The sequence below is a fragment of the Falco biarmicus genome, chromosome 10 (genome assembly GCF_023638135.1).
Source record: "Falco biarmicus isolate bFalBia1 chromosome 10, bFalBia1.pri, whole genome shotgun sequence".
In the NCBI taxonomy this organism is placed as follows: domain Eukaryota; kingdom Metazoa; phylum Chordata; class Aves; order Falconiformes; family Falconidae; genus Falco; species Falco biarmicus.
In genome coordinates, this window is record NC_079297.1 from 7,193,936 (window position 1) to 7,206,355 (window position 12,420).

The 12,420-nt window shown below is 37.1% G+C and overlaps 1 protein-coding gene across 2 annotated transcripts in view; it reads left to right on the forward strand.

Annotated features, from left to right (window-relative positions):
• ARFGEF2 (ADP ribosylation factor guanine nucleotide exchange factor 2) overlaps nucleotides 1–12,207 on the forward strand; it is a 39,576-nt gene extending 27,369 nt beyond the window's left edge. For both annotated transcript variants that reach the window (XM_056355162.1, XM_056355161.1), the window contains 13 exons: nucleotides 16–188; nucleotides 332–492; nucleotides 1,315–1,445; nucleotides 1,546–1,675; nucleotides 2,104–2,239; nucleotides 3,005–3,143; nucleotides 3,233–3,287; nucleotides 3,557–3,671; nucleotides 3,934–4,064; nucleotides 5,118–5,286; nucleotides 5,683–5,821; nucleotides 6,904–7,021; nucleotides 8,568–12,207. In XM_056355162.1, the coding sequence (XP_056211137.1) occupies nucleotides 16–188; nucleotides 332–492; nucleotides 1,315–1,445; nucleotides 1,546–1,675; nucleotides 2,104–2,239; nucleotides 3,005–3,143; nucleotides 3,233–3,287; nucleotides 3,557–3,671; nucleotides 3,934–4,064; nucleotides 5,118–5,286; nucleotides 5,683–5,821; nucleotides 6,904–7,021; nucleotides 8,568–8,744 (1,774 nt within the window). In that variant the 3' untranslated portion in view covers nucleotides 8,745–12,207. The remainder of the gene's footprint in view (nucleotides 1–15; nucleotides 189–331; nucleotides 493–1,314; nucleotides 1,446–1,545; nucleotides 1,676–2,103; nucleotides 2,240–3,004; nucleotides 3,144–3,232; nucleotides 3,288–3,556; nucleotides 3,672–3,933; nucleotides 4,065–5,117; nucleotides 5,287–5,682; nucleotides 5,822–6,903; nucleotides 7,022–8,567) is intronic.
• The last annotated feature ends 213 nt before the right edge of the window (nucleotides 12,208–12,420 follow it).

Below are 12,420 nucleotides of genomic sequence, written 5' to 3' on the forward strand. Positions count from 1 at the left end.
TTATTTTTTTTTAAGATCTCCAACTATTCGGGACATGGTAATACGCTGTATTGCTCAGATGGTGAACTCTCAAGCTGGCAATATTCGTTCAGGCTGGAAAAATATCTTTGCAGTCTTTCATCAAGCAGCATCAGACCACGATGGAAATATTGTGGAGCTGGCCTTTCAAACTACAGCACACATAGTTAGTAAGTAATACTTGACAGATAAAAGTACCCAAATGAATTTAGCTGCTGTGATTCTGGTGCTGACATATCTAGATCAATGCCAGTTTGTCTATGGATTTCGGTATCAGTAGAATTTAATAAGCATATTTGTTTGTTCTTCACAGCAAATATTTTTCAACAGCACTTTCCAGCTGCAATTGACTCATTTCAGGATGCAGTAAAATGTCTTTCTGAGTTTGCCTGTAATGTTGCATTTCCGGACACCAGCATGGAAGCTATTAGACTTATTCGGTATTGTGCAAAATATGTTTCAGAAAGACCGCAGGTATCTTCTTTTAATTTTTACCCTTGTGTATTCTTACACTATCTTCTGCTGTTACATTGAGACTAATCTTGTAACAAAGAAAGAGCATTTTAGACTCAAAACTTCAGTCTCCCAGCAGCAACTGTTTGTATTAAAATTTTATTCCGAATTAGGAGTTTCTTTGGTATTATGTAAGCAGTAAACTAGAGCTAATTAAAAAATTTTAAGTCTCATCAGTCTAAATTGGAATTAACTGCATTAAATAGTGCTTTTTTTTTATAGTGTTAGGGTGACTTGGAAAACAATACTTTTGTGTTCTGTCACCCTAATGAAGTTTAGTGAAATTGGTTACAAGCATGCATATTGTTCTACATCAGTCTGTTGTGTGAATACTTAATACAATAATGACTTTGCTGAAAAGAGCCTGGCGTTAGATTGCTGTTGCACGTTACCACTGCAGGATGTGCATGCTGTATTCAGTGTGCCAGAAAAGTGTAGAACTGGTTTATGCCGAACTTGATTTCCTTACTACCTATATTTATAAAATTGTTGCCTGTCACTGTTAAACTTGCTTCCCAAAGTTTAAATCTTTGTACTTGTAAAGCCTTTAGCAGGACTTAAGTAAAACAGATTTAAGTATTTATTTTCCATGAACCTTTTTCTATTATTTTCACAAATCTGAAACAACTATTTTACAGGATTTGAGTGTTACGGTAGAAACTAAGTAACTTTTCAATTTTGCCTGTGCCACTAGGAGTATCTAAATGTGTCAGATTGAAAGATAGTTTTGAGGGTTTTTCCTTTTTTTAAAAAAAATCTCTCTTCTTCCTGCCTGTCTCCAAGGTATTAAGAGAATACACAAGTGATGACATGAATGTTGCTCCTGGGGACAGAGTATGGGTTAGAGGATGGTTTCCCATTTTATTTGAACTTTCTTGTATCATCAATCGTTGCAAATTAGATGTTCGAACAAGGTAATAAAGCTTGTGCTTTTTTTTTTTTTTTAATTCAGTTAGTAAAGAGATCACAGGTCTACATTTTAACATCATCTTTATTTGTTTGGGTTGTTTATAGGGGCTTAACAGTGATGTTTGAAATAATGAAGAGTTATGGACATACCTTTGAAAAGCACTGGTGGCAAGATCTGTTCAGAATTGTATTTCGGATTTTTGATAATATGAAACTCCCTGAGCAACAAACAGAGGTAAAACCAAAAAGCAAGCAACTATTAGTTTTTTTAAGAACTCGGACAATGGAGGCAGCTTATTGTTTATCTTGTCTGTGTATTTCCACTCCATGCTGCCCCAGATGTAATGATACATTGTTGTATTCTGTGGCACATACAAAACTTGTCACAGTATCCAGTGACCTATCTGTCTGTTCTGTGTGAATATTTTCAAGGAGAATATTCTCCTTGAATGTTTCAAAATGTGTAATTTTCTGAAGAGTATTCATGTGGCCAGCTAAATGCTTCTGACAAGACATCTGCCGTAGTGAGGCTTTTTAGTTTTATTTAAATTCTACTCCTCTCCTCAGAGGCTATGTCCTTTGTTGAATAGCCATGCGTAAGCCAAGTGCTGTCATCATAGAAGAACCCATATAAAACCAAAGACTTTTTTTTTTTTCTCATAGAAATCTGAATGGATGACCACTACATGCAACCATGCACTTTATGCAATCTGTGATGTATTTACACAATTTTATGAAGCTTTAAATGAGATCCTTCTTCCTGACATACTTGCACAGTTACACTGGTGTGTAAAACAAGGTAGCTCATTTACTTGTTATCTTTTAATGTATTTTTCAGAAATGCTCATTTCTCAAGAAGGGGAAAGTTAACTGAATTTTGGCAGAATTAAAACTACTATTAGGACAATGTTGTGTAATAGGTGGCTGCAGTATCTTAAATACTAGAGCATCATTCTGTTTAATCAGTTAGGCAGCTCTTGTGTTAGTGTGTTTATAATGCATTTGTGGTGCTATTGTGGCAGAGCGAAAGCTTTTGAAGAGTTGTGTTAATCTTCGGCCATTAACCCTTCTTCATTTGGCTGCATGGATAAAATGTCTTATTTATTTACACATATATGTGCATGTATACATTCGGATCCCTGCTTCCCCCCCCCCAAGTACTTTTAAATATGACTTTTCTAAAGACTGTGGAGTGTTGGGGGCTCCAACTCTTATGCTTGAAATCTTGCATATTGCTGGCGTGGAACGTGAGGGGACTCCCTTGAAGGAAATCTTAAGTTTCTAATTGGTGCTTTTCCTTCCTTTGTCTCACTGTGTGCTTCCTTTCTGCTTCTGTCTTGTCCTTTGTCTTCACCGTTTTGGATTTTAGTCTTATGATATCTATTTTTAAACCCTATTTTTTTCAGTAGGTTCTAAGCTTGATATTATTGTAATATACTTTAGGCTTTGAGCTAATATACTATGCATTAAACAGTAGTAAAAATGTTTAACGGGGCAGTAACAGAAAATGCTTTAGTTTTTCATTGACGTGTAAGTTGATAAATATGGAACGCTTATTTTGCAGATAATGAGCAGTTGGCTCGATCAGGTACAAACTGCCTGGAAAATCTGGTAATACTAAATGGACAGAAATTCAGCCCTGAAGTCTGGGGCCAGACATGCAATTGTATGCTAGAAATCTTCAAAACTACTATTCCTCATGTGTAAGTTCATAAACTTAATTCTCATACTAATACTTGATTCCAGAGCAACAATATTTACTTTTTTTTCCTCCCCCTCCAACTTTGTGAAGCTTGCTGACGTGGAGGCCTGTGGGAATGGAGGAAGATTCGGTGGAAAAACATTGGGTAAGAGTTAATTCAGTGCAACAAACTAACTTGAAGGGTTTTCTGTTAGGTTAGCTTTCAAAATATTTTACTGTAGTGAATATGCTTGACAGCGAACACTCAGCAAATACTAGGCATTGACATTAGTTTGTACTTGGTGTCATCGTAAAATAAGAGATAAAAAATGGATGCAGGAAACTTCTGAATCTAAGATTAGTGTACTCATCTGAAAACTGATAGCTGGTTAGTAGTGTTTTGGATTGCTAGAATTGTTCTGCATTCTCTTCTAGGATTTAGACCTAGATCACCAGTCTTTAAGCAGCATGGATAAAAATGCTTCAGAAAGAGGACAAAGTCAATTTTCAAATCCAACAGATGAGAGCTGGAAAGGTGGTCCTTATACAAGTAAGGAAAACATACAAGTTTGTTTAATAAACTTTTATAGCCACTCTTAGTCCACTTCTGTAGAGAAAGTTTTTGGGCACTCTAAACTTGGGGTACATCTTTACAACTTGTTTATGCCTTGCAGAGAAATTCTCTCTTGGTGAGATAATTTGCAGCATCACTAAATAGCAAAATGCTAATGGTGATGTAGTGTTTTGCTAGCCTGTTTTAAGTGAATTGTCATAAATAGCTTCTGAAACTTGCGTTTACTTCATTTCATTAGATCAGAAACTATTTGCTGGCCTCCTGATAAAGTGTGTGGTACAGCTGGAATTGATACAAACCATTGATAATATAGTGTTCTATCCAGCAACAAGCAAGAAGGAAGATGCTGAGCACATGGCTGCAGCTCAGGTACCATCGAACTTATTTATGACCTTGCTGTGGCAGTAAAATACAAAGACTATCAAATGCTCTGAAATGTGTTTACAAAATAGAGTATATAGTTTCTTTTCCTAACTCTCAGCGCTACCCTGAATATGTGTGTCATTTCTCATTAAGCTGTACTTTTTTTTTTTTTTGATTGCCTCCAGTGTTTCCTGATAGTCTGCCTGCTGGGTTATTATAATTATATTACCATTATTTTTACTACCAATATAATGTATTGTCATGAATACATACTCGTCAAGAACATATTTTGTTTGCTTTGGGGAGAGCATTCTTTCCTGTCGTTAGCCTGAATGTCTTCAAAATTCTTTATGTAGCCATGTTGAGGCTTTGCTCAGCCTCTAGGTGTTTACACAGGAGAAGATGCAGAAGTTGAACTTTAGCAAAGTTAATGTTCAAGATTTAACTCATTACCTGCCTCTGAGAGGTCCCTGTTTCTGAAAATTCTGATTCCAGGGAATAGTGCAAGGTAGCTCTTGCTTGCCTATGTTAATAAAGCCCTAAGCCAGAAGTCTGGGCTAGTGCCTTCAGGCAGTGTTTTGGGGATGTTACAGTTAAATTCCTAGTGAAAGTAGATAAAAATAATGACCAATTTTACGAAACCGAACTTTAGCCAAAGATGGGGGATTTCTACACTGTGCAACAACTTGCACTATTTTTGTGGTTCATTTCGATGTTTTTCAGAACTTGGCAGACCTCTACTCTGTCAGCTCTTGGAGGAGAAGAAATATTCTGTTGTATTACTATGGCTGTTTCAGCCTTGATAAAGGAGGCTCTTCCCTTGTTCTTGATTATTTCTTTTTCTTATCAATTACTAGGATAGAACATAACTTCTCTCTTAAAATGTCCTACTGAAGAGTACAACTCTGAGATTTGACAGGATTGTTCTGCTGTGTTGTTGTATTGTTCACGTGTACCTAAAAAAGGAATCTGGAGTTAGTGGTGTATGTATGGTCTGTGAAGTATCGAAGTCTCTCTCACACTCTCTCTCCGCCTCCCTGCCCCCACACCCCCCTTTAGCGAGATGCATTGGATGCAGACATCCACATTGACACAGAAGACCAAGGAATGTATAAATATATGTCATCACATCACCTCTTTAAGTTACTAGATTGTCTACAAGAGTCTCATTCATTTTCAAAAGCCTTTAATTCAAATTATGAACAGCGAACTGTGTTATGGAGAGCAGGTGAGGCTTCTATTTTTAGTTTAAGAAAAATACTGAGTTCCACTTGCAGTTGTAGCTATTGAGATACAGAAGTATACCATTGCAATAATCTCTACAGTTAATCTGACACCGTTGCATGCTTTTACTGCTTGTCTCCTTCCTGATGACTTGAATAATTGTTTGCTAAATTGTCTGCTTTTTTGATTAAAGTAGAGCTACGCAGTTGGTACTACTGTAGTTAAATATCTATTTATAAATAGATTAGGTCTCGATCAAAAATCAGGGAGGAGGAAGTAATAGTGGGATAATAAATCGTTACTGCTCACTAGTGAAAGTGTTGTTGATAGACATTACCTCTTGGCTAGTAACGACAAACGTGAATTATCTCTTTCTCCCTATGTATAAACTGATTTCTAGGGTTCAAGGGTAAGTCAAAACCCAATCTCTTAAAACAAGAGACCAGCAGCTTGGCTTGTTGCTTGAGAATACTGTTTCGAATGTATGTGGATGAAAACCGCCGAGACTCCTGGGATGCTATACAACGACGACTGCTGAGGTAAGAGCATCAGCTTGGTTCTGATGTGTTCTGTTTTCAGCCGGTACAGTGCATCCCTGGACACAAATGTTCTAAGTTTGTGAGCAGAGTGTGCAAACTATATGGAGATACAGACAGACAGATATGACCACTGTTCATTAAAAGCTAATTTAGCAATGAGGAAGCAATCTATTTGGAGTAAATGAAGCACCTTCTTGCTTGACCTAAGGTTTTCTTTACAAAAATGGTGGTGTATGAATACTTTTCACATCTGAGTATATAATGATATTCAGAGGTATCATAGTCTAAACAGAGTGCAGTATAAGCTGCTGTATACCTGGAACTTAGGTAAATGTTGAATTATGCTAAATGTATCTGGTATTGGGGTCACCTTTATTTGAAAAGCGAGTTGTCAGTACATGAAAGTTCAGAGTACTAATCTCTAATCAAATGTGAAAGACTCTTAAACTTGCCGTTGTCTGTAGTGCAGTGGATTTCACTAGCTTTCTGATTTATTGGCATCTGTGGACATATTAATCTTTTTAGTGTGTAAAAAGGGGAGGTTCTATTTCTTTAATTAAATCGGTGCCCCAAAAAAGCCATAGTAAGTGGTACAGTTTGTACCTTGTGTTGACAGCCTACAGCAAGAACCAAAAATGTATTAATACAGTAGTAATCCCTCTTTAATCCGAGGTGCTGAGCTCTGCAGATTTTTATTAAAGCCATCTAGTTATGGAGGGGGAGAGCTGTCCCAGTGTATGCCTAAGCTGTCCCAGTGTAAGGATCAGGAAATAATGTTTGCTGGTTGAAGGTGATGACACAGTTACAGAATGTTTATGAGGAAAATCAGACTCTTCCACCTCTGACTCTGTGGTTCTTTGTTGATCCCATGAAAACTATTTCAGTTCAGTTACCTGTGACAACTACTGTAAAAGAAAAATCAAGAAAAATTTGTGTAATTAAAGTTGTTGCATGTGATTGAAAAATCTCCCATGGAAATGCATCGTGATTGAAAACAAAATACCCTATGACGAGACAAACAGTACATGTTATAGAAGCTTTTAATGGGTTTTCTTTATGGTTTGTCTGAACTGTCATCATAGTGTATGCAGTGAAGCCCTGGCGTATTTTATTACCGTGAACTCAGAAAGCCACAGAGAAGCTTGGACCAACCTCCTGCTATTGCTTTTAACAAAAACACTAAAAATCAGTGATGAAAAGGTAAGAACAGACTGGAAGTCATGGCTGTTTGCATTTAGGTATTTTTTCATTTCTGTTTCTGTTGAATTCAGTCTTTGTTATCATTCCTATTGTAAGGTGGCTAGTTCACTTGCATAGCATGTATTCTCCTTGAAATACAGCAGCTGTTACATCTCCATTTTTTTGAAAGCATTCTACATTATAACAAAATTGGACAGCATCCATGAAATTCACAGATGTATATAAATATTGATAGAATTACTGCAGAATTTCCATAGAGAAGCTTAATGAGTGTGCAATAAAGGATGGGCTTGTGCTGTATTACAGCTGCACAAGAATGGTAGCAGTAAATTTCACTACTATAAAATTGGAATTCTGGTTCTGGACAGTAATGGCAAAAAATAATTTTCAGTATCTTGGCCCTTTTGAGGAAAATATTCACAACATTGCAAATAGTTGCTACATTAGGATGTGCAGAGAAATTTCTGGAAGTTGCTTACTTTGGTTTTTTTAAACTTTCCAGTAGTGTTGAACTTCGTGTTTTTTAAAGTATATTTTTCCTGGGGTATCTTTTTTTCTGTTTTGCAAAGCGTGTAGTTTCATTTCACTCTTGTGTAATTTGGAATGTTTTATTGCAATTTACCAATATTTTAAGAAATTGGGAGTAGTGGTGGCTTGGCTTCTTTATCTTTTAGGTAATATTGCAACTTGGCCATTTCTTAGTACACAATCCTAGTATCTTTTTTTATTATAGAAGTTCTGTGGTGGAAGTGTTCTGTTAACTTTCCCTGTAACTAATACTGAGCACTGTTAGGAAAGGAATAGAGGACAAAACATATTTCTTGTTGTGTAAATTCATGACAGATGTGCATCTTGAATACAGCGTTCAGTTCTGATCCCCCATATCAAAAGTGTCATGGAGCTGGAAAAGAGTTGAAAGATTGTAACAGGAATAAGGGATATAGGCTGCTTCCCATACATGGAACTGTATGTAGGTTAGACTTTCTCAGTTACCTTCTACCTAGAAAGGAAATAAAAATCAGAGGTGCATAAAGTTGTTATTACCATGAGGAGGGCAAGGACTGATAATTGTTATGCTATTAAGAGTTGGCCCATTAGAGTTTCAGAGTCTCTGGAGGGGGGGGCAAAATCCCAGACACACATAACGGAGATCTTCACACACTGGTTCAGCTGTGGAAGGCTTCGTTATGTATTGTGGATGATATTGTAAAGAGGCTGGACAAGCAACTGGACAAATTCACACCAGAGTGCAGTGTTTTTAGGGGTAGTCTCTGATGCCATCTCTATACTGAGAAACCCGTGGGCCACAAAACAGTCAGGTTCTGTTTTAGGGAAGTAATGCCAAATGGGTGCTTTGTGCATGGTTTCCTGTAGACATCTGCAGAAAGCAGGCACAGGGCTTGATGGCCCTCTGGCCATCCAGAAGGAGCTTTAACTGGGTCAGACCTTGTGTTTTAACAAGTTGTTGTAGGCATGAATGTGGAAAAATTTCTGCACGTTCCAGTAGTGATAAAGAATAACGTTCTTTTTTTCATGTCTTTGATAGTTTAGGGCACATGCTTCAACATACTATCCATACTTGTGTGAAATCATGCAATTTGACCTGATTCCCGAGCTTCGAGCTGTGCTACGGAAGTTCTTCCTGCGTATAGGTGTTGTGTTCAAAATCTGCGTAACAGAGGAGCAGATACGGACAACTGGGATGAGCTTACCTTCATGGTAGCCCTAAGTAGCATTGGTTACTTTGGCTTGTACATAAAGCTGTGTTCCAGAGAAGGAGTAAAGTGGATGGGGGAAAAAATTGGACTTTGGTGTATCAACACAGCAGCAAGTTACTCTTACCACGGTGACATTTGGGGAGGAGGAAAAAGAAAAAAAACAAAAACAAAACCCTGTTCTGTCCATCCTACAGAATTATCAGCAGTTTTATTTAAATTATTGCTTACAGAGTTAATACAGTAGATGTAAAGTCTCTTTGTTTCAGTGCTTGTCATCCTTATGATCAAGTCTGTCTCTTCTGGTCTTCTATCAACTGTTCAGTCTTGCATCCCAGCTAAATCTGAGAATTCAGCTGGATTCCTCAATAGAAATTACGCCCCTTGGAGAGAATGAATATAGTTGTATAGCCTTGTGATGTTAGCACATGTGTTCATAATAAACTATACTGCAGTGGCTAATGACCACCTAAGATCATTCTGGGTTTTTCTTTGCGTGTACATGACCAGGCCAGGGAGCATGTTATGGCTTTTGAAGTGGACAGCCTGTAGCATATTTGGGGAAAGGATTTTCCTCCTGTTTAGCAAGTCTCTTTTAAAACTTTTTAAAATAATACCAGTGCTTCATCTTCTGAGACTTATTTTTGTTTTTTATGGAAGGTTTTACATCAGGACCAGACAATAGCATCTACTCTGTTTAGCTTATTAGTCTTCCTTTAAAGACACTTTAAAAAAAAACAAAACCAAAACTCTTTCCCTTACTTTCATACATTGCCAGATCATGGACAGAGCATATACAGTAATATTAAAAAGAAGGTTCAGAACAAATAAAACCACCTTTTTTACTATTGAGTACAATGTATTAAGTAGTAATTGTGTCTGTTGAGCAGGAAGTCCTGTCCTTAATACATATGAGGTTCTGTCTTTTTGCCACAGATCCGTAACTTCTGATTTGTCTTTTTTGTGCAAGTGATTTTTATTCTCAACTATTAGTTCCTATTGTGATTAAAAAAAAAAAAAAGGAATTGCTACAAAACTGCTCAAGTTTGTTCATGTACTATAAGAGTTACCAATACATCTCTATGCCTTGAAGGTATCTGTGAAGCAAGCCTGATTTAACACTGTAGCTTTGCTTGCCCTAGAGATTTTTCTTTTTCTTCGAAATCCCCATCAGTTTTCTGACAACTGTTTCCATGATAGAATACCAGTTTACAGTTGAAGTACTGCGGGCCTGAGGTCTGTCCTTTGAAATAATTTTAATTTCAAGTTTTAAGACTTCTCTAAACTGGAGGAGTGTGGCAGGATGGGAGAAGGTTCCACTTCCTAAAATAATGTAAACAAAGATGTTAGAGTAACTGCTGTGCTATCCTAAAATAGTAGCAAACCTGAAATATGACAGTATTTAAAAAACAACCAACCAACCAACTTGAATGGTATTAAGTGTTTAACCAGTTATTTTACTTTTGGAGTTTCCTGGTAGGGTGGCCTTAGTTGAGGTTGTCTTGGGATATTCCACTCTGAGCTGTTGGGATGCTTTCTTTCCCGCTTTCTGAGCTATTTCCAAAGGGGTCATATGGTGCTCTTCAGTAAATTGGCTTGTTCGACATAAGCGTTGTTTGGGAATGGTTTTGCAGTGAGTAGTAGTGATAAGGATTTCGTATTTTTATTTTTACTTTTTATTTTTAACCAAAGAAAAAGAAATGTTGGTTGTGGCTCTTTAACTTTTAAACACCCATTAGATTAAATCCATACTCTAATATTAAGGAATATATGGCTATGTCTTACAGTAGGAAAAGGTGGAAAAATAATCAATCCTGTTATTTAACTTGCTGCACTTGAAATGTCCTTTTGTGTTGCATTTAGTATAGTTGCTCGTTCCCTGCTAATGTCACTTCATCAATTACAGTAGAAGTGAAGTATTTATTTTAATTCTATATAAATTTGTAAGAGTAGGCTATTCCTTTTCTTCCAGTCCTAGAGAGTTATAAAGAAAATATTTGAAACTTTTATTTTTCAGATTTTGAATGTGTCACTGCCTCATTGAATGTATATCCTTACCTGTTACCAAAACACAAACTTCAAGTTGCATGCTTCTGTATTTTACAGTTTTGAAAGCCTTACAACTCGTGTCTTGAAAATTAAGAGACTTGTTTCAGATCTTAAATTACTTTATAGTTGCATTGTGGGCTTTCTTTACTGTAATGTGCAACACTTGCACGATCTGTGCATATAGAATAAGGGTGTTTAATCAATCAGTCAGCCTTAGTTCTGAGACCGTTCTTTTATTTAAGTAAAGCTTTTATTGTATTTATACCTTTTATAAACTGCTGGAATAGGTATGTGACACAAGAACATCCTAGACTGTAGTGCATGAAGGAGGAAGAGGAGGACTGGAATGCAATTGGATTATCACAGCCTTAATCCTGTCGATTTTTCTGAAATTGATTGTACCTGTAGAAGCAATAAGAATGGTATGTGAAGTGTAATACCTGAAATGGTTGTATTCATGTCAGTTGCTTGCTTTCGCGTATACAGTCAGAAAGATGATAACCCATAGACATCTTAATGAAGCTAAAAACACTGAGCCGAAACCGTGCAGTAGTCACTGCTGGTTCCGATCCTGTCCCGACTCTGCTGACATAGACTTTATCTGCCTCTCGTGGTTTTACTGCCTTCAGTGGAACTATGAATGAGAACAAGGTTCTATGTCATCACGTCCTGGTGGAGATCGAGACGCCTGTGCAATACGTGAAGTAATAAAAGTAACCTCTTAGACTTTTCAAGTAGTGTTATGCAACAAATTAAACTATAAACTGATTTACCTGTAACGGTATAAATACGGAGACTGCATGATATTTGTTATTGCTACTCATTCTGGAACCCTCTAGGCAATAAGGTAGGAAAGGGGAGGATGCTGATGAGGAAAACCCTAAAAACTCCCTTTCACGTTAATTCTGTGTCTTACAGTACAAGAAAATATTTTTACAGCAGTTTATCTGAGTCTCATCTTGCTCTTTGAACTGTGAACAGAACAATCTAAAACAATATCCACTAATACATATGAATACCCCCCAAATTTTAGCTCAGTCTATTAAGAATGAGGAAGATTAAAAATAGTTAACTGTTAATCTGAAGTAGAACTAAGCTGTTTTCTGTCTGAAGTGCAGTTCCCTTTAGTATGTAAATTCAGTTTATTCAGCACCTTTAATGTTATTTCCGTGTAAAATGTATGTTTTCACGTATTTAAAATGCCGAAGTTTTTTGAAGATCTCCATATTAAGTGCATTTACTATCAATAATTTAAAAGAGCATTCCTTGCCAATGGATGTATACATTTTTGAGAGAATACCAAAATTATATAATATGAAAAAAACTATGTAAAGTTTTCTACATGAAAATACTATGTATAATACTGTTATAATATTCCATGCTTTAATCAAGTGGTAAATCAATAAAGTTTTAAGAAGTGTTGCTTGTTTTTTCATGTAGTTGAGCATAAGGCTGGTGAACTTCCAGCCTCCTCTGCTGTTACCCCAGCCGGAGCGGGGATCTGAGCTTTTTTTTGGGAGTTTTGGGGTTTTTTTAACACCCGGCCGAGCGGGCCCAGGGCCCCCAACCGCCTCCCCTGCCCCGGGGCCAGGGACTACAGCCCGCGGCCCGGCCCCGGCAGCCCCCGGGCGCCCG